The sequence below is a fragment of the Chroicocephalus ridibundus genome, chromosome 4 (genome assembly GCF_963924245.1).
Source record: "Chroicocephalus ridibundus chromosome 4, bChrRid1.1, whole genome shotgun sequence".
NCBI classification, from domain to species: domain Eukaryota; kingdom Metazoa; phylum Chordata; class Aves; order Charadriiformes; family Laridae; genus Chroicocephalus; species Chroicocephalus ridibundus.
In genome coordinates this window covers 19945854-19968920 of record NC_086287.1, presented here as the reverse complement: position 1 = coordinate 19968920, position 23067 = coordinate 19945854, and the positions used below count along the sequence as shown (strand labels likewise).

The window sequence follows — 23067 nt, the reverse complement described above, 5'->3', positions numbered from 1 at the left end:
CATAACAATGAGACTCCAGCACTGCTATAAGACAGTATCATATATCCTTCGCTGACAAAGATTATTGTTTCTTGAATGGACAACATTCAAAACTTTTACTCTGCACCTGACATGGCCGGGGGGGAGACAAATAACTTGGAATCTCCTCAAAGTCATTTCAGAGTAGGTGAAGAAATTATAAGATCCCCAGACTATCCCCGAACATGTAGTTTCAAGACAATCTTTTCCTTCTACTACAAAGAGGACACCATAAAATGACCCTCCCTGTTTAGCTATAAGGAAGGAAAATGCTGACAGTTAATATTGTGAAGGAGGAGAAAGTACCAAATGTCAACATCTTCAAAAACACTTTTTCAAAATCCAAACCAAGTTCCTTTGTTGCACAATATTCCAGGATTATTCTTAATAAAGGAAAAAAAAAAAAACAAACCCCTCACCACCAGGCAACGCATTTGTCAATCTCTAAACTTATTTCATTCTCTTAAAGGAATGGACAAAAAAGGTCCCCTTCAGCAGGCTATCAAATAAGGCAGAATATTCTGTGACTTCCCTTTATTTATTCTCTCCCAGTAGCTCTGGCAACCATAAAACGAACAGAGGGCAGAATTGTTATCCACTGGAGGGCTGGAGAAAGGCTGAGTTTTCTGGCTCATTTCATGAGGTGATTCTTGCACTGTCACTTACATGATAAAATTATTTACCTGAACCACTGGTAGTATGAAACATGTTTAAGAAGAAAAAGTTCAACGTTTATTTTCCATGAGAGTGAATTATTTTTTCTCCCAACTTTATAGCAATCCTGGCGGAGGTTTTTCTTGTTTAATAGACTCCACATTTACCTTTTTTTCTCCCTGTCAAAAATATATCCTTCAGACAAATTGTCTAGAGAGAAAAGGCAAAGTGACTCCATTCACGAAGATTATATTTACCAATGAACTAAGACAAACAACTAGCAAGAGTTTGAAGGTGCAGGATACAAGGCAGTAAGTGAGGGTAACAGGAAGAGCCTTTCAGAGAAATCAGAGGACTCAGGAATCAAGAAGAAAGAGAGATAATACCTAGGACTCATTAAATAACTGATTAAATTTATATATTTAATGCAATTCAAGAAACTGGAAAATATGAAAAGCTATTATTGGTAAGGCAAAAAACATCTTTGCTTTCAGTGAAAAGATCAGATGTTTCTTCTAACACCTCAAAAACCCCCAAAACAAAACACAAACATAGCGCCCAATTATGATCTCTAGCTGACTCCCAAATATTTATTATACTATTACTGTCCAGTGTTCTTGAATTTTGTTAGCCAAATTCACCATTGCTCTGAACAATGTACCACAGTCTTTTTATATTAAGTGGTGTCTTTCCAATTTTACATACGCAATCACTTCAAAAACACAAACTGCATATCAAAATTAATTCCAAGTTTTTTCATCTATACTAAAAATCTCAATATTTGCCAAAGTTCAAATACAGATCTCTTACAGGCAATACTCCGAGAATTAAAATATGTACATGTTTCCTTTTCTGATAGTTCAAATAAAGGAAAAGAGGTTAAATAAACCGCTAAGGTTTCACAGCAAAGTCAACAGCAGAATTGAGAAAGAAAATGAAGCTGTATTAAAAATTCTGTCTTTTAATCATCACATTCCTTTCCCTTCAAAAATATAAAATCCAAATTTTTGTCTTGCTAGCCAAAAGAACCGGGGTCTCTCTCCATAGATGCCTAAGTGTTTCGAATAAGCTTTCCAATCATTTGCTTTCCAATCTCCACAACAGTCCTCGTCTTATATTACAGTTTGCTTTGGAGGAGATGGGGGACTTTGTTCCCCCTGGTATACCACAGTTAGTTATCAGGCATATTGACTAGAAAACATACAGACAAAGGAAAGCAAAATATTTACACAGCGCTGTTCACCTTAGATACCATGTTGGCAGTAATCAGTAGTGAAAAACACAGGCCTCGGCCTAACAGTCCCAGTAAAAGAACATTCTGAAGGTGGAAAGTCCTATGTCACAAGGTCAGGTTGTTTAAAGGACGGCTTCAACTTAGAATAATAGAAGCTGTACTTAAACATAAATAGAAACTATTCAATGGAGGTGCAAAAGGCAAGGCAGGTCATACAGCTGAAAGCACAGCTTCAGGTGATGGGATGCGAATGTTCTGGTCAAAGGTCTCAAATGCATCCCTTAAATTAGATAGCTACTTCAGGACAAACTGACTATTTGAATCCATTCATTTTTATTAAAACAGTGGAACAATAAATCCAGATAAAGATTCCATTGACCGATGATTGCTTTATTATTCTATTAGATTTGGAAACATGGCTACAGAAAAATAGTCACTACATTACAATGATCTAAATGGCAAAACTCTAAAGGAAAGAGAACAAGGGAAACAGGACATTTTGTGCCATTGCACTATAGCATTATAACATGATCAGCCATGATGCACATAACATTTAATAACCTAATACTAAAACTACCTGGGTTTTATGCAACCTTTAACAGTTACGAAAGAGGTAACATACAGAGAATCAATGCTCCACACGCTGAAATGAGAAGCTTAATAAGGAAGTTAAATTCAGAATTTGAGGATTTTGCAGTAAATAAGTATATAATTTTACAACTTAGGCCACAATTTTATGGATTTTATTTCCTTCTTCAAGGCCCCGCACTTGCACTGAAACAGTCAACCTACTTTTAAAAAAATTATTATTATTTTTTAAAAATACAGAATCATAGAATGGTTTAGGTTAGCAGCGACCTTAAAGATCATCTAGTTCCAAACCACCTGCCATGGGCATGGACACCTTCCGCTAGACCAGGTTGCTCAAAGTCCCATCCAACCTGCTGCTGTTACCCCTTGTCCTATCGCTACACTCCCTGATAAAGAGTCCCTCGCCACCTTTCCTGTAGGCCCCCTGTAAGTACTGGAAGGCTGCTAGAAGGTCTCCCTGGAGCCTTCTTTTCTCTAGGCTGAACAACCCCAACTCTCTCAGCCTGTCTTCATAGGAGAGGTGGTCCAGCCCTCTGGTCATCTTTGTAGCCCTCCTCTGGACTCGCTCCAACACATCCGTGTCCTTCTTATGTTGGGGGCTCCAGAGCTGGACGCAGTACCCGGCATGGGGTCTCACAAGATATGACTCGTATTATTTCTGCAAGGATTTTTTTTCCCCCCTATTTCTATAAATATTGCCAGTTCAACTTATCTATTACTCGTTATCAGAGAATCCAATTAGACTATGGAAAGTAAAATCAGCTTTAAAACTGACATAATAGAAATGAATAAATAAATATACCAGCATTTTTCACATTATGCATTTATATAAATGAAGGAAGATTGGTTTCAAAAGCCCTCTCTCTCCCATTACTCTTCTTGCCTTTATGCCTGACTTTGTGCTGGCTGAGGACTCATTTTCAGTAGTCTTTCAATGGACGTGGATTATCTGAACTGCAGTTTTTGTGTGTAAAATATGCTAAAATAGATAAATCTTAAAATGTGTTTCTCATTCCTATTCATAATCAAAACAAAGGTTTCAAGGTGAAAATTTAATGTGAAAATAAGCTCTAAAAGTAAATTCATTATCCTGTGAACAAAAAGCTTTTATTGTATAAATCAGCAGTTCTTAAAAAATTTTCAGCTCGATAGACATCCTATTACTAAAATTCATATACCAAAGAAATTAAAGCTGCCAAAATATTTTAATTGCAGATATTTCCAAACTCATGCAAGGAGGAACAGAGACATTTAAACAGCAGATAAATAAATGTCAGAATCCAAGAAAGATTCAGAAGAGTGGTCAAAATATAAACAGCCAAGTAGAAAATATGACATAGCTAACACTATTCTACTAGTCTGCAAGCACAATTTGCAATACAGGACACTAAGGTGGTAGAAAAAAAAAATATTTCGGAAATAACCAATTTTTAAAATTTTAAACCCCCTATATGTATCAGAGTGAATTACACTAGACTGCTTCTGTGTTTTTTCTACACAGAACATATAGAAATAACAGTGTCAAAACTCCAAAGATAACTTCCCATCAGAGCCATGTGAATAGAAATACTCTAATTTCAAATGAGAAGCTGTCAACATGGAGCAGAGCAGAGAGAGTGATCTTAAATTGTGTCCATTGCTAAAAAGGGAATTCTAGTAACTAACTGCAGTGAACTTCCAGAAGGTGAATGGAAAAGAAGTTATTTAGAATCTAATTCTGAACAGCACATGTCAAAATATACACATTAATGGCATTTGAAACACATGGCTCTGTGTCAGCTCTAGAAATTTTTTTCCATGCTCCAAAACTACTATTTTTGAAGACATTTACTTTTCCTTACTGCAGCTAAAAGATCACTTCTTTTCCTATTCAAGTGTAAGATTACTGAGAAGCCCTTCAGAACACATTTTTTCACCTGCTGCTAATTCTATAGATTATTATTCCCAATAGCAATCATAACTTCTCACTCACACTGTCAATACTAAAATATATTCCACTTCTACATTGAGTTTTCTCTAACTGTCTAGTGCCTTATTACTATAAAATGCAGAATCCAGTGAAATGTAACTATATCTAAATCCATTAAAACTAATTCAAAGCAGGGCAAGAATATGGAAAGTGACAGCTTCGTGGACTTCTACCTTTCCAGGTTTATCGCTCCAAGTGATCCGCATGCTAAGCACAGACCTCTAACCCAGAACTACTCCTCAGCTGGAAACACCTTAAGAAAATAAGTTACTGGGACTCAAAGCCCAGGACTCGGGGAAATTTTGCTCTCACCTAAACAAGAAAAAAATTCAACTTGTAAAAGACTAATGTCTCTAAATTTTGGTAAATACAAGGAAACACTGATGATAAGATGAACTCCTCTGGGTTTAAACCACTGTAGTAGATAATTTTATATTCAAGATTGCAAGCACCACCTGCCATCTACACCCCCACCCTGTATTTGAGATTGGCAGTAGGACTATCCCCAATTCTACAGAAACCGGGTTGCAGAACTTACAGACCCCATTTTAACCCTCTCACCCCAATCAATGTCCTCACCCACAAACAGGGAACTGCACATACCTGCTCAAAGCTTGGCAATACAGCTACATCAAACTTTACACAAAACACTATTCTAGAGGAACTTTCTTTCCCCTCCCCAACCTTAAGGGCAGGTAAATAAGAAAAGGCAGAAGCTATTTGCAAAAGGTTTACGAAGATATGGCATATGGAGAGCTTTTTAGTTTTTGCAATGACGGTTTCTTTCTAAAATAGGGTAACAAAACCAACATTTGATTTAAACATGGAAAGGACATGCATAAAACTGTCAGAAAGAGATAACTATTTAGGATATATAGATATATTTTGGGCATAATTTTGTACATCTCATTCTGTTTCCAAATAACTTATTTGTAATAATTTTCATAATATTGTATTTTTTTCCTAAGAGTAGATTAAACATCAGAGTTTCCCTTGATTTCCATTTTAGCCACAAACAACACTACATTCCAGTAACATTCTGAAATGCAACTCTCCTATTTTTAGAGCACAAAATCCAAAAACTATTTTAGCTAAAATTTATTACTCAACATTTCTAGATCCATTTTCCTAAAATAGGAATTAACTAATTTTGGGGGGGGGGAAACCCACCTCCCTTTACTTCCTGGTGTTAATAACGTACTGACATATCTCATAAAAATGTAAAGAAAAAACTTATTGGACCTTATACTGCTACTGAATGTTATCAGCAGAAACCTCATTCAATCACCTGCTGTATAACTCCAAGTGTAAAGAAGCTGTTTGCACACATCAAAAGCTGTTAATGCTGTAGAACACACTTGTACTTCTATACGCTCCATTACTATTTTCTGGAAGTATTAATTCAGTGCTTCAAGCCTATTCCTAAGTCTTACATATTTCCATGCTGCCTCTTGCCTTGGTTATCAAGTCCTTCCGTCAAGAATTAGACCACTCTGCCTACTTTGTTGCTGCGATTGCTGCTTTTCTCTAGAATTGTAATAAACACGCGCAGTTATTCTTGCCCTCTAAAATGACTGTGTATAAAAAACAGCCTTGAAAAATGTTAAAATATTTTTACCGAATTTTTTTCACTGCCTTTTGCAAAGAGTAATCAATGTGTTTTGTAACTTAACGCGTTTTTTTTCCCCCAGTTGTATTGTAAAGGAGGCATTTAGATTGTATGCTTCTGCTTCTGCCTACATCAAACTTCCAGTTCACATTAGGACTGAGCTGTTAAAAGAAAAACTAACACCACACTTGGGTCTGAATCATGGAGCAGTCTCAGAGTGCATGAAACGGATGCTTTTTTAGATGAAACAACAGCAGAAAAGGCACTCGAACTGCTAATGAGTTTCAGTCCATAGGACCAGTCTAGAGTCATCCCAAAGAAAAAAGCCCCAAAGACTCATTGTGTAAGCACTGGGTCCCCAGCAATGCTTGTGCCAGCCTGCTTTGAGAGCATACACATAGCCAAGTAATGAAGACATGACTTTATCAGATCAGAAAAAAAGGCAAAGAACTGTGCTTTATCAGGATTTACCATAAGTTTCAGAGTTTGCTAAATAAAGCTTTGAAAGCGGTTCCCTTTAGCAAATGAAGGGGTATATAATCTTCTTCCTATAAATTCAGACAACTGAAATTATATTTGCATTACCAAGAAAGTTCATTCAGACTTTTAAACCTATACTTATAATATTCAGATTAGTTTCAACAGGCCTATAAAAGTTCTAATTTGTTCTAATTCTGACTGCTTCCCCAACAATTCACTGAATGGACTAATGTTCAAATTAAGTAATGAGGATTGCAAAATCAGTTTAAGATTAGAAAAACTCCAAGCTGCTTTCTTTTAAGACGTAAAAACCTGCCTGTTAAAAAAAAATGGGCATACACATCAAACAATGGCCCTCCTTCACAAAATACAAATGATCTCATTACTGTCAATTTTCTAGTAAAGATAATAGACAACCAGAAGCTAGCTCTATTCAAGCTGCAAGATAAACAAGCCCTGTCTTACAGTATCTGTATTCAGGAACATATATTCCATTATTTTTTCAAGCCAGCCCAATTTTTCAATCATCAGACACATTAATCAACAAAAAAGTGTCCCACCTCATCAAAACCAATGGGGTAAAGTAACTCTAGACATGAAACGGTCAGGCAGTAGGGTGAGCGGGGGCGGGAGGGCAGCAGACAATAAGAAAAACAAAACAAAAAAAACCCCACAAACAAACCAACCAGACAAAACCCCAGGCTGTATTTTTCCCAGGAAAAGGTCAAAAACTCTCACATGTTAGAAATATGAGAAAAATTTCCAGCTGCCTGGACCCAACACTTAAGTCCATGCATCCCTATCAGTGGTGGCTAGGTCCCAGGGTGACCGAGAAACATCATCCAGGCTCCTGACTTTTGGCTTAAAAAGAGGAGGACTTCATGCCCTCAAAATCAGAAGCTTCCCAGAGGAATCTACACTGCACACGATCCAACAAGTCAGCATGGTGCACTTAGCCAGCTCTAGGCTAACTCATACAGAGACACTAAGCATTTTCAGGACGCCCTGTTCACAGTCATCCCCAATTGATTTGCAATGCAACTGAACAGAATGAGTATCTTGTGGGGGATAGTCAACAACAGGCAAAAATTAATCATTATCCTTTCAGGCCTGAGCATGAGAGAGGATGGGGCAATGGGAGCTAAGGGACTGATAGTGGAAGAATCTGGATACATACATAGTGTTACCTGTTCTATGTTGTTTGTTAATCACCATATATTTGAAGAGATTTAGTCAGGGCTAGAAGTGGTTTCAGGTCCACCACTAGTGATCTCACAAGCCCAAATAAGGGCTTCAAAGCAATGAGTTTTTTTCACTTTACAGTCACTCACATGCAAATCTATGAATGTAAGTAAATTTAACTTACAGTAAAGCTTTCTGGCTCTTCCCTTTGTTTGTTTTAAACCACAGAAGTATTTTTCCCACTTCCATCATGCTATCTTCTAATGGTTAGAGTACAACAATGAGACAGTAAAGAACTATATCATTACTATTTTGTCAACATTCATCTTCCTAAATATTGCCTGTAGCAAATTTACTATTAAAAAAGATCCTGAGAGACAGAAGAGCACATTTCACAGCAGTATGCCCACCATTTAAAATGTACACCACAGGTGACTAGATTTTTTTTTAAAATAGATGTACTGAGATATACTCGATCACCCATGGCCAATATGCCACTGTACAACTGAACTTCAGAACCAACCATCTGCCTAATAAACCTTTCCCTCATTTCAAAAGAAATAAGGAACGTGCTTTGAATAAAAAACAATTATAAAAGTTTTGTATTTAACATTATATTTACAACTTGGACAAGCTGAAATATGATAATAATTTAACTTCATAAGATGTTCTATCTACTTTATATTCATTAACTGGTCTTTCAGCAAAGAGCTCATGCTCACTGTAAATTCCTAAAGGGAGGGAGGGACAGATATACTATGGAAGCCACACATAACAGAATAGCCCAGAGGGAATGTAAAAGAATAAACTTCTCGAAACATTCCTGAATTATTTAGCTATTTGAAATATAGAAATAACTTCTTTCTGATTCCAGGCCCAATTGAAACTTCATCCTATCACTGCCATGATTTTACCATCTGATCCAGAAGTACAACTTAAGAGTGAGCTTAACAGTTTCTCCAATGAAGCAGAGAGGTGGACGACAGATCAACAGGATGTTCAGTCTTACAGAGCTAATTGGTCCATCCATTTATTTTAAATATTAGTATCTCCCCAATGTTACATAAACTATGAGCAATCAGGATACAGAATCCTGTATGCAGGGGAGTAATGGAAATCCTGAGAGAATTACAGCGTGAAGAGTAACGTGGCAAAAGCCTTGAAGCTTGAAGAAGACAACTTTCTTGCACAAGTTTTTTTGCTACCTTCTGTAAGACAAAATCATGAGCCATAGCTGGCTCAAATCTTCTTAAATTGCTACTAATAAAGACCTGGAGCACTGCATCCAGCTCTGGGGTCCCCAGCATAAGAAGGACATAGATGTGTTGCAGCAAGTCCAGAGGAGGGCTACAAAGATGACCAGAGGGCTGGAGCACCCCTCCTATGAAGACAGGCTGAGAGAGTTGGGGTTGTTCAGCCTAGAGAAGAGAAGGCTCCAGAGAGACCTTCTAGCAGCCTTCCAGTACCTAAACAGGGCCCTACAGGAAAGATGGGGAGGGACTCTTTATCAGGGAGTGTAGTGATAGGAAAAGGGGTAATAGTTTTAAACTGAAAGAAGACAGATTTAGATTAGATACTAGAAAGAAACTCTTTACCGTGAGGGTGGTGAGGCACTGGAACAGGTTGCCCAGGGAAATTGTGGATGCCCCATCCCTGGAAGCGTTCAAGACCAGGCTGGATGGGGCTTTGAGCAACCTGGTCTAGTGGGAGGTGTCCTTGGCCATGGCAGGGGGGTTGGAACTAGATGATCTTTAAGGTCCCTTCCAAGTCTAACCATTATATGATTCTATTATTCTAATTCAGGGAAAAAGCTTACCTCTAACTGTTTAAGTACCATGTTCTATTACCTGCTATTTACAGAATGGTAGTTCTGGTAATTCTCAGTAGAACTCTACATCCTCACACAGCTTGCAAGTCATCTTATTTTCTATCTCTGAATAGTACAATGCATTGTCAAATTAGTTTCTCCCTTGCTTCAACTGGCAATTTATTATATCAATCCCTCTTAAATGTTTAAAAATTAACATAAAAATTCCTGTTCGTATTCCTTTAAATAAAAGGTAAGTACACACAGCATTGTCTTACAACAATGGAGTTATTCACAGATCTATTTTCAACAGCTACATTTGGAACAAAAGCAGCTTTAATGCCGAATATATTCAAAAGTTATATACAGTCAGATGGAACACCAGAGATGTATCTTCACTCTTTCAGCACCACACAAAAAAAGACAAAATGCCTTTAACACATTAAACTTAGCAGGGATGTGCTCAATAAAGAAGGCTGATTTATTAAATGTAAGTGGCACCACGGCCACTCGATAGTCTTTGATTTGCATTGCTTTTAATTCACAGCTAGCAATGAAATTTATCGGTTCCCTTTTGGCCCAGGTCATAAAGACTACAGATTTTTGATGGCATGGAATGGAAAACATCACTGCACTGCTGTATAACCTCCCATGAGGAGGCAAAAAAAACCCCAATGGGTATTACTGCAACTGAAATATAATGTCCCAATGATTAAGAGAGATTCTGAAGAGTAGATAGCTAAAGACGAAAAAGTACATCGGAAGTAAGAAGCTCGTGAGATTGAGGGGCTTGCTGACCTACTACAGGTCTCAAAACGGACTCAAAGGTAAAGACTCCGCAGCAAGTCAGCGACAGCAGATGGTTATATTCTGACAGGATTTTAATACAGTGGTAAGTTTTAATGACTGCATCTTAGCAGTTCAGACACCTGATTCTTGACAGCCAGAGGGCAGAAAACATTGCCGGAAGCACTAGAGGTGATTTGGGGAATCACAGGCACAACACCTTTATTTCAGGCTTAGCATTTCATACAATTATGTCAGAAATAAATATACACAGGAAAGTAGCTTCCCTGCAGCTAAACAACAATGGTACTTGATTGATTAAAGCACCAGTATGTGCTATAATCTCTGAGACTGACTCATTGTATTAACAAATAATACTTGTGACTGAGCTGTGAGACGAACACAATGTTACTGTAAATATAAGCTGCAGTTCCTACTGTAACAATACCCAAAAACTAACTACATTGTGCCGTAAAAGAAAAGTTTCTTTCATTTCATTTAATCCTGACATATAAACAAACACACGTACATATTACTTTTTATGGCGTGTATGAAGGAAAGGTTGCATACCTTTTCAGCAAAACGGTAACTATGTACTTCTACCTTTAGATTACATTCTGCAATAAAAAAAACACTGCCAGATGACATTTTATGCAAATAGGAATTCTATCGAATATTATTTTATGAACTTCCGGATTGAAAATATATTCAGTGAGTGAAATCTACCTGTGTTCAGAGCCTCTTTCCATCACATAATTCCTATCCTAAAGAAAAACTGAAACGTGAGACCAGCAAAGGCTTATGCACTATGCATGTAATCCTACGTGTAAGGTACACTAATAATCAATTTAAGTGCATACTACATTTACATCAAAACTTAAGACTATACAGTTTGCCACTGAAGCTTACAACTCTCCAGTTGTCTTACAAAAGATGATCAGATTTCACAGAATATGCTTCAACAAGACAGTGTGCGCCTTTCACTGTGACAAGGAGCACTGGCATGTTGGAGACCTGTACATGCAGTAAATTTCAGATGCAAAAAAACCTGAAGAGAAACCTACAACAAAAAAGTCGATACCTACCATACTGCAGTTAACTTCATAGATTTTGAATTAATTTTAATACCAGTACTTTAGCTTAACATCACTATCACTACAACATACAGAGGATGCCTTAAAGGAGCCATGACTCAAACCTTCGGTACTTTTTACAGGTCACAACTAACACTGAATTATAGTCACCAAGAAACAGGAGGCTCAAATTCGCTAAGGACACGAAGTGAGAAAAATAAATAATCAAGCCATCCACTTCTACACTGGACACAGCTTCTGAGCAGTCTTTTTATGTAGTAGGAAGCAGATACAAAAATGGGAAGGAATAGGAGCAGCCCCAGCCATGTGTCATCTTAGAGAAAGAAGAAACCTGATGTAGCCAGAGTATTAATAATGGAGTAAGAGGGAAGCTTTTTTAGAGGGAGGGGGGAAGAGTATCTCTGAACAAGCTGTGCTCATTGTGGTATTCAATTGGATGTGACAGTGATAGTTTTCAGAGACTCACAGATGCCAGAAACTAGGACTTCCTTACAAACAGTATGTTACCAAATGAATGGCAGAAAGCCTATGTTACGCTAATGAACTTTTTTTCTGTTTTCTTTATGCCAGAAGCTTGGCCTATTTTGAAGCTCGTTTACCTTAAACCTATGTTAGTATTACGTTAGTACACATGACATATACAGCAAAGACTAACCCGTAACTGTGCACGCTCAAACATATATTTCTGGAAAAATAAACTTAACCATTGACTGATGTTTAATAGCTAAGGCAGCAAAGTGGAAATTAGTGTGCTTTATGCATAAGCTCAAAGTTTCTTAAAGACTTTGTCCAGAATCTCGCTTCTGGTAGATATCTGAAAAATTACAGCATCGTGGTCTGTCAATGAAGGACATGTTAATAGGACCATTCTCTGTATAAAACATATTGTCCCATACTATGCACCAGTGCCCCATATATACAGGTAAACATAGCCTCTTTTGGTAAACCTTATATTAATCATACATGACTTTTAGCTAGGATATCTTTGCCATTAGTTAAAAAGCAACATGAATTAATACTATAATGTAGTCCAGAAGAATCTATGAAAAGTAAAAGTAGATGTCATCCTAGTGTGCAGTATGTTTTCAAGTGGAAACTTCATTGCAAAAGTTGCAGTTCAGAAAAAAGCAAGATCTTTTTATTCTGTTAGATAATGCAATACTCCTGCCTGAAAAAGGAACTGTAAATATTACAGTGAAGCTACATTAATTGTGCTGAGCTTAAATAATTAGGTTTGTAAATCAACAATGCTTTGACTATTTAGTATTTTTCCTGCCTAACCACTACAACTAACTTTACAGAATCTATTCTGATATACTCACTATATACCTTTCACTGTAGGCAAGGGCTTTATTTTCTTCACCCTGTAGTCATTTTTTGTTATTCAGCAAAATTCAGACACAATTCAGCACTGGGAGAAAACTGTGTCTACAGTATTATACCCCTGCAAACAGCCAAGGTGAAGCAGGAAGACAGCAGAGGCAAGTGCAATGATGACAAACTGTTTGTGTAACGGAAGGCACAGACACAAAAAAAGTTCAGGCCCTTACCTTACACAATCCATCTTGGATAACATTTCAATGCCTAACAAACAATCTGTTACTATATTGAAACATGGTGTAATGAACTTAGCAACCTGTGAAAGTGAGAACAATCACCTCTTGTGCTTTAGGTTTGTTTCCACTTGGCTTGGTTCTATTTTATAAAGTAATAAACTTCTGAATGAACCTGATTTTTCTGCCAAATTCACCCTGTTTTTCTTGGTTTTCCTTCTGGCTTGACATACTATACCCTGACTGTATCTCTACAAAGCTCACTATTATTATAGGTCATTATTACTGAAAACTAAACCAACCATTTTCCTCTGAGAATCAATAAAAAATTTCTGGCTGGCTTTGGAATACTTCCCTTTATCTTGTTATAGATTTTTGTCTCCAGGTGAGCTTATTGCAGCTTTTTCCATTCAAAAGAAACTTGGTGGCATATTGCTATTTGAAACCAATATCAAATTTCAAAGTAACAGGTAACAACTTCAGGGGCTGAGAGAAACAATCTTTAGGTCAACTGCATGAACCCCTAAAATAATACAGAACATGAGGGAATACTGCAGAACAATTTAACACAGGGATGGCAAACTGCATGTACAAACATGGATAGAGGAAAGCGGGAAAATTATATAAACCATTTTTCCATAGGATAACTGTGCCATCTATCTCCACTTCTGTACAGGAAAGAGAGGTTACAGGTCTTACTCTAACTGTTGAGCTACTATTTCATGTGTAGATTTATCACTTTTGCCATTTCTATGTTTCTAACACATTCATATTTCTAAACAAGAATACCTGCAAATTTTGGAGTTTTGTGAGACTATATTATACCTAAGTACTTACTATCCAGAAGTCTTACCTGCTACCAAGGATTGGCTCCCCAGAGGCTCCCAAAGCAGAATAGTCCATGCCATAGAAATTCAGCCCTAGCAGTATTTTGTTCCTCCATTTTGAATCAGGATCCAGTACTTGAACACAGGCTCGTACCCAGGGAATAGGAGAATTCGGACCAGGTCTGTCAAGTCAGCAAAAATCAGAATGGTTGTCAGAAACAGTACACATTCATTCTCAGCCTTCTCTTTTTGGCTAGCATAATGGTAAAGAGCAAAATATAGCACACAAAAATCAGTGAAGGTTAACCTACAATCCTGTGAAGGTTAAATTCTTCAGTGGCTTGAAGTACTGATGCACAAAACGTGCTTGCCCCACTCTTGACTTGTGATTCATTTCTAAGGTGAAGGGACACAAAACTTCTTACAGTCAGTAAGTAAAGGTTTCCACCTAGCACATTTTCTCTGTCACTGGGCCTGGCATAATGCCCACACAGTAATTCAAAACTCTGTATGACTTCAGTTCTTTTTCAGTAATATCCTCAATTTTTTTACTGTAAATTGTCACAACATACTGGGACAAAATCCATCATTTATTTACAGGAAGAACTATAAAAATCAGTGACTGGGTAAGCAATACGGGTTTCAATGACTGTTTAACATTTATGGATAAAACCCTAAATAGGCAATCACCTAACAAAAAGCTACATTAAGAAAAAGAGTAGAGCCTTAACACACAGAGTAATTGAATTATCATATACACAGTATCAGGGTATCGTGCTTATTCCATTCCTATCTCATCAAAGAGGAGAGCACATTTTATCGCAAGGATAAGGAAAAGCATATTCTAGTCTTGCAAATATCAACATCTTCTACTCCCAACTAATTATCTGCCTCAAAGCCTTTGGGATATGTGTGCCATTAAAACTCAATATGCTAATACAGTATAGGAATGTTGATGGAAATTGTATTCATGTTTAAAGGCAAAAAAATTGTGAGCAAATATACGTATTATCTTGTATTTCATATACTCAGAGCAATCAAAGCAAATTCAAGCAAAAAAAGATTTGAATTTTTTTACCAAATCCCTTCTCAGACTAGAAGCATTACATCTCAGAAACAACATTTATTCCAAATACAATGGGCGTGTTAACTGAGGAATGCTTCCTTCCTCCTTTCAAGTAAAAATATTAACAGCTACAAGTCAGATCTAAGTAACTTAAAGTGCCAGTGAAAGCATAAAGATCTGACTGTACCATAAGAGAGCCTGTGATTTTAACATGGCATAAAGCATGGTGTAGCTTCACCACACAGGAAAGATGCCGCCTACAGCACAGTATTTCAAAATTCATCCAGTGTTCCAGATGGGTTTGTATAGCCTGTACAAAAGCCCTTAGCACCTCATCTTCATAGATGTCAGATTTACCCAGAGGAAAGCTAAACTGGATACATCTATGCTGCATATTCCAGCAGAAAGTAATAAAAAACCCGTTCTAACTTCAGTACACATTACTGCCTGTATTTGTTCTCCCCTAGGGTGTGAGGTTTGAAGATGTAGAGACAGGCCTGGGGAGAGATAGAAGGAGGTATATAAATTCACTTCAGAAGAGACAAAAGTTCCTTTTTCTTAAATCTGTCGGGACATTATCAAAATGCTAATATACTACAGGTGACAAAGGTTTTAGTGATGTAATAAACACAAAAATGATGGCATTTCTAAATCTGCCAGTTTACCACAAATATTAACTCTGGACAGCCACCTTGAAGCAAGATACACAGAGTCTCCCAGGAATTCCAAAAGGATATCCTTAAATGCAATTTGGAGGTGAAATGAACCGTGCTTTTGGAGAACAGCAACTTAAAGAGTCTCTGTAGAGTTTAAGGAGCTCTCAACTACATCGCTGTTCCATTTTCACACAGTTAAAAACACTAAGTTCCTGAAAGGGAATATTCATGTAGAAGAGTGGGATTTTGTGTTATTTTTCAGTCAGATCAGCTCCCTGATCTGGTTTGATGAGCTGCTGCACAAGCAGCTGTATCAGTACAAGGAAGGGACTAGTGGAAGAATGGAAAAACATGTTTAAGCATGTTCACATTAACAGTGTTGCCAAAAGACAGTCTGCTGCCTCAGGATGAAGCAAATGAGTTGTCAATTGTGCTTTAAAGCTAATTTTTTCAACAACGATACATACTAGATTATTCGTGGACCCGTCCTGCAGAACTGTGCTAAATAACTAAAACCGAAAGAACCTGGCCTGGAAAAAGAGTAAGTTTCACAGTACTAGTAAAAGGATAAGCTTTTAGCTTGAGTACAAAGCCTTTCACAATATCTGGGTGCCAATTCTACACTGCTATTAAACAATGTCTTGAGTTATTGGCTTGTTCAGAAATCACCTATCCTAATTACTAATCTGAAGCTTTAGTATCTGAACTCATGCTGGAGATTTAATAGCGACTTAACTGGGAATCACTTCCTTCAGCAATCTTTTCCTAATGTTAGATGGAGTCTTACCGTTGTGGTGTTGAATAGTCATATGTCATGAGACTGAAGCTGTCTATTGCTGAGGCCAACTGATCAAATTCTTTCTTTGTGAACATTCCCGGCTGGTTAGTCCTTTTAAAAGAAAGCAAAACAAAAACAACAGGAAGAGATAAATTACTACAATAACCTGGCTTAGTCTCTCCTTCGGGTTTCACGCTATTTGATCAGGTAAGAAAAATCTTTCGTTCTGAGGTGTCAAAAAAAGGTATTTCAGTGGCATTCTTAAAATAAATGCCTAAGAAAAAAAAACAATTCAGTGCTACTTATGCTGCCAGTGGGAAGGATCAGACTTCCACAGCATACTTACCAAACAAGCATTTCCATCATGGCTACAATAGTGATAAGGGCTGTGGACTAATCAAATTGCCTTAGGTAGCAATTAACTGAGCTCTAAAAGCTTCTACAAAACCTTCAATCGCTTGGCCTGTCAAACTGGTTTTTATATTTATAAAACTAAGTTATCTGAGCCATACTTAAATAAATGGATGGGTACAGCTGTTGATACAAAAACATAAACCAAAGGTAACTTTTTATTAATCTCAAAAGGAACGATAATTTCAGTTTGTACTGTACTTATGAATTTTTTTCTCACCAGTGAAAAACACTTTAGTTTCTTTTCATTCCCTTCCAAAAAAGTCCTAAAAAGCAGAAGGCCTATGCAACTGCCTGGTTTTAGCAAAAGACTGTACAAATCTCTTTTCTTTCTTTCTTTTTTTTTGGGGGGAAGAAGAAATCCATTCTATGAACTTCTCTAGACAAAAGTCTAGTTATGCTTTCAGCATATCTTTGTATGAAATATGGAACACAATTATTACTTCCCACTCTTTTTGCTTATTCCTCATTTACAAAATTTAGCATTGGGTTAATATCTACCTTACTTCATGGGTGGGGGGGGGTATTTTTGACAGTTTTGGACTCCTAGAGACTACTGACTCCCTCAACTATTCAACTCAGAAACAACTAATGCACAGGAGTTGCCTGAAAACATTGAATCTGTTTCAAAGAGAATATGTAACTTCAAACTAGCAGCACGCATAGCACAGCAGGGAACATAAGGAAGCCTTAATCACACTGCAAAGATGGGACTGAACTAAAAAGGAGAAGCTGCTGCCGGCAGAATCATGTTCTGAGGCAGAGGGCTGTGAAGCACATTAAGATGAGACAGAGAGGCAGAGAAATAGCATATTGTCTTAAATACCCTGGGAGAGCAGGGTTCATAGGTGAACATTACAAAAGAAAAGGGGAAAAAAAAATTGTTTAATAGCTACAGACTCTGTGGTGAGACTCTGCCATTCGAGAGTTGGACTTAGGAGACTGTACAAGACTCCTCTAGAGAGCAGAGGAGATAGACTGAAGAATCCAGACCTTCCCAGTAATATCAGAAACCACTACTTGATCTAGAAATTAGTAGCCAACCCCTGTCTAGACAAGATACACATTAAACCCACTCATGTTCCATCTAAACTGTAAAAACAAAAAGAAGTTCAGTGGCAGATGCTAGTAATAAGCTGAAAAAATCACTTATTTTGACCCTTATCACTTTTGGATCAGTGTGCAAATTCGCCATCCAACAATATGTGCCAAGTGGATCACCAGAGCATAACAGCATTCATTTATCAGTTTACAAGGACACTTCCTGTTCCATCACATTAGGAAAGAGGTGAACAGAATACAGGTTACAAAGTGGGACAGAATAAATCATTTAACGTGCCTGTCATGTTACAAGGGAATAAAGAATGAAAGATATTTGCAAGTCAGGTCAATGAACAGGACCAAATATACACTGGATTATGTAGCTGTAATTTGTATGAATCATAGTAGTGTTCTGGAATTTTAAAGATTTCAGAACCAGTGATATACTTGTCATACTAAGGAGAAATCCCATTGCTTTCCTTCTGGGGTCTTGACAAATTAAACCAAATCTTCACGTCTGGAACCTATTGCTGGACCTCAGTTTTTTGGTTAGTTATCTGCTTCTCATTTACTTCAATTGCAAAGTACAGTTGTTCCACAAGAATAAAGAAAATGAAAGACACCTATGGAACAGTGTCATGGCAACTTGGATGTCTGTAGGCAACGTAATTCCCCAACGCAAGCTCCTGCAAAATGCATTTTCAGTAAATTGATTTTGATTACTCATGAAGGGAAAAGCATAACAAGTAATTATAATGTGTATTAGATGTTAGGGCAAGTTGGATTGCTTTATAGATTAAGCTGAGTAGAACTTTAATGAAACTTGTATATGTAACTTGTCCTCTACATCCATTTTTCATATACACTGTCAAGGAATATGGAGGGGAAAAAAACCCAAAAACTGAAACCACCACAAAAAAACCCAAACCAAAACAAAAAAGCAAACAAGCCCCCCTCAAGTTAAAATGGATATTGTCATAATTTTCTCCAAAGAGAGCTTGTAACTGAACTACTTCAGCTACAAAGTAATGCCATCTGAGGAGCAAGGTCATAAATTTCCAACTTGGAACAAACCCAGCAGCAACGAATACACTTTGTCTTTCCATGGATACTGTTAAAATACCACCACTCTCCAAGAGAAAGTACCACTCATCAGCTCAATCAGCACAACCAGTCAATTCACAGAATCATAAAATCATAGAATGTCTTGGGTTGGAAGGGACCTTTAAAGGTCATCTAAATCCAATCCCCCTGCAGTAAGCAGGGACATCTTCAACTAGATCAGGTTGCTCAGAGCCTCATCAAGCCTGACCTTGAATGTCTCCAGGGATGGGGCATCCACCACCTCTCTGGGCAACATGTTCCAGTGTCTCACCACCCTCATTGTAAAGAGCTTCATCCTAACGTCTAATCTAAACCTAGCCTGCTCTAGTTTAAAACCGTTGACCCTTGTCCTATTGCTACATGCCCTTGCAAACAGACCCTCCCCAGCTTTCTTGTAGGCCCCTTTCAGGTACTGGAAGACTGCTATAAGGTCCCCCCAGAGCCTCCTCTTCTCCAGGCCGCATAACCCCAACCCTCTCAGCCTGTCCTCACTGGAGAGGTGCTCCAGCCCTTGGATCATCTTCGTGGCCCTCCTTTGGATCTGCTCCAACAGGTCCATGTCCTTCTTGTGCTGAGGGCTCCAGAGCTGGACACTGTGCTCTAGTCGAGCACTTTGGGAAACTGTCCACTGAAGCAAAACCAAAACTGTTTGATTCATGCTTGAGAATTGTCCTGACTTGAAAACTGGCCCTCAAGGATAAAAACTAAATATTTTTCAATAGGTATTATGCTTCTCATTTGTGGTTTCCCAATCATTCTGATATTTAATGGTAAACTTAACCCAAGGGCAGGTATGTTCTACTGACTACACCATTGAGAAAACCAGCACAGAGAAAGTCAAAAGAAGGCACGGAATATGCAAAGTCCATGAGAATAAAGTTTCCAAGTCTAAGTGAAAAGCCTGTCACTCTTCTAAGCCTTGAATACTGTTTCCAAAATATTCAGTAAAGTGGCAGAAACTTCATAATCATTTATCAGCACTGTACAATATATGTACTAAAGACAGCTTGTTATTAAATTGTCAAGTAACTAAAACCTTGGTGATTTTATCTGCTCACTATTAATATCACAAATGTGAAGGAGCAGAAGTCAGGTATATGAACATGAATAACAGGAAAGGCAAATGATTTAATATATCTGAAAAGGTTCTTTCCATGGAATTAACCCTGACCTCTGAACTGCTTCATTTGCTTTATCTTTGAGTTCACCATAAGAAACAGTTCAAAAATTACATCTCATTTGGAGTCTAACAAATGTACTTGTTAGAATAGTGAAGCTGAATACTGAATACAAGAGAAATCTGCTGTTTAAAGAAGCCTACTCCTACTGGCCTAAAAATATACTGAAATTATGCAAAACGGACTATAAATATGAAACAATTTGGATCGAAGTAAATTTAAGCAGAAAAGGGTATTCTTTTTATGTTAGCTTATATTACATTCTTTTTATTGCTTTTCTAAGAACCAGACACTTCATATGACATTTGCATTTGTATTTTTCTATCTCAATACCTTAAGCAAATGTCATTCAATTTCCTTAACATTCTGCTCAAATGCACTACTGTTCTTCTGTGGTTCTTATATCACTGTTCAACATAGTTAACTCTGAAACTTATTAAAATATGAGCAAAACCCCCAGCTATTCACGTTTGGAAATGGCCATCTAATCTCAGACAAATTTGCATCTATATGGACTGTAAAAGTTGCTCCACGAGGAGATATTCACCACAGAGATTAAATTTATGGCACTTAAACTGCAGCAAAAAACACCTCTGATACTATATATACAACAAATCATTCGTTTCACCTGAGGTCTTAATATAATGTCCATCATGACGTCTATAGGACATTATCCCAGGTGCTTGTGCTGGTTGACGGCAGGCTCAATATGAGTCAGCAGCGTGCTCTGGCAGCCAAGATGGCAAACTGCATTCTGAGGTGCGTCAAACACAGTATGACCAGCTGGTCAAGAGGTAATTATCCCACTGTACTCAGTCCTCGTGTGGCTTCACCTTGAATACTGTGTGCAGTTATGGACCCCACAGTTTAAGAAGGATATTAAGGTACCCGAATGCATCCAGAGGAGCGCAACAAAAGCTGATTAAAGGGCTGGAAGGAATGTCACAGGAGGAGCGGTTAATCCTCTGGGTTTTGGACTTTGAGTTTGAGTTTGGGATTTTGGGTTTGTCTAGCTTGGAGGAAAGGAGGCTGTGAGGTGACCTCATTGCTCTCTACAGCTTCCTGAGGAGGGGAAGCAGAAAGGGAGGTGTTGATCTCTTCTCCCTGGATAGGACGCATTGGAATGGTTCAAAGTTGCACTAGGGAGGTTTAGACTTGACATTAGGAAGCATTTCTTTACCAATAGGGTGGTCAAACACTGGAACAGGCTTCCTACAGAAGTGGCTGATGCCCCGTGACTGTCAGCATTTAAGAGGCATTTGGGCCCTATGCTTTTGGTCAGCCCTGAAGTAATCAGGCAGTTGGACTAGATTATCATTGTAGGTGCCTTCCAATGGAAAATACTCTATTCTATTCCATCTTTCCTGTCCCTTTATAGGCAATCACTGAGTTACAAGAAAAATCACTCTACTTTTTGAGCATAATGTTCTTCAAGACACAGAAATATTTCTAATAAATATCAGTCCTTTTCTTGTACAGATAACAGCTGTCCCTGAGACACATCAATACTTTTGTGTCAGACCATCCTTGAGAGATAACGAGGCCTCCACCACATGCTTTCAAGAGATGCATTTTCTTGGATAAAATACTGACTTTCCTACTGAAACCTTGTTTACATGGCCCAGTATTCATTTCTTCCCATTCTTAGCTATGTCACTTTTGACACGACTAAGAAGCTCCTTTACTTTGTTGAGAGATTTGCCATTTCCATTTGTAGGCTCCTGACTCAACTCCTCAACAGCAAGAGAGGAACAACTATTGCCCTGAGAGCATAGGTCTTATTTGCACATATTCCCGACAATTTGTCAGTATGTTCTGATGGCACGCTGCTATATGTATATACAGAAACTATTATAGGGGCAACATCATAGACTTAAAGGAAGAAATCACCTGTTTTCCTTGGTATTTCTGTATACAGCTTTGGTATGAAATTCTGTATACAGAATTTCACCGTCCCTTTTTACCATTCTATCCTTTCAAGTCTAAAATAAGTGCAGGGGAGTTAGTTTCATAGCCTAGAATGTTGATTACCTGAATCTTCCAAATAGCACATGGTCCCATGTATCATAATTCCCATTAGTGCTTTACTTATAAGTATTTCTATAAGGTTTTGACTTTGTAGTCTTTCATATTGAAAGACTGGAAAAAATACTTCAACCATGCAAGCCACTTTCATTCACTTTCAAATGAATCTACATTCTCAATTACTTCTTGTCTCACTATGATTACTCTCAAGATGAAATAAGATAAGGAAAAAAAAAAAGTCTTCCAATGACTGGTATTCCCTGAAAGTTCAAACTGTATTCTTGTTTGGTTACCTCACCTTCTCCCTCCATATAAAAGAGGAGTTTTCTGTATCCTCACGTCTTTGAACAGTCCTTCATAATGGAAAACTGATTGATTTTCTGTTTCCTGTATATATCTATTTCAGAAGCCATCTTCTCAGTAATTACTTTATTTTCTTGTTGCGTATAATTCTCTGTTTTATCTGTAAAGCAACAGTTTGCAAATCTTCCCTTCTCCTATCTTTCTTCACCATCAGATATTATTAGTTTTCATAGCTCCTTGCAGTTAGCTGCACTAAAGTATAAGGCTATTGCACTTTATGAACACAGACCACTGAATTTAGTTAATGCACAATCACTCAATAAAAATTCACCATTTCTTCCTGCATTCAGTCTATTCTATAGCAAATAGGAGAAAGAGTTAAAACATCTACCCTGTGCATCAAACAATTATAGGCATGACAATGAAGTAGGCAAATGCATAAACAACTTAAAATCTGAAACCATTTTCTTTTCAGGAAAAATCCTCTTGGCAGTTTTGTAAATACCCTATCTCTTTTTAGGTTCTCCAAAACTCTGTAAGGACAACAGCTCACTGAATTAATTCTCCACTATCAGTATGTAGAAAACAGTTCTATATGGATCTTGGTTTCCGTTGATGTTTTGTGACTAGATTCTCTTGTATCTTATAGATGTTCCATTTATAATGCCCTCTCACTGCTGGATCTTGGGAAAAAAAATGGG

The 23067-nt window shown here is 37.6% G+C and overlaps 1 protein-coding gene across 3 annotated transcripts in view; it reads right to left on the bottom strand.

The window, feature by feature from the left end:
* Window positions 1-23067, bottom strand: part of CHID1 (chitinase domain containing 1) — a 117665-nt gene that overhangs the window by 57287 nt on the left and 37311 nt on the right. For all 3 annotated transcript variants that reach the window (XM_063334113.1, XM_063334112.1, XM_063334111.1), the window contains 2 exons: window positions 16314-16415; window positions 13831-13986 (listed from right to left, as the gene is read on the bottom strand). In XM_063334113.1, coding sequence (XP_063190183.1) covers window positions 13831-13986; window positions 16314-16415 — 258 coding nt within the window. The remainder of the gene's footprint in view (window positions 1-13830; window positions 13987-16313; window positions 16416-23067) is intronic.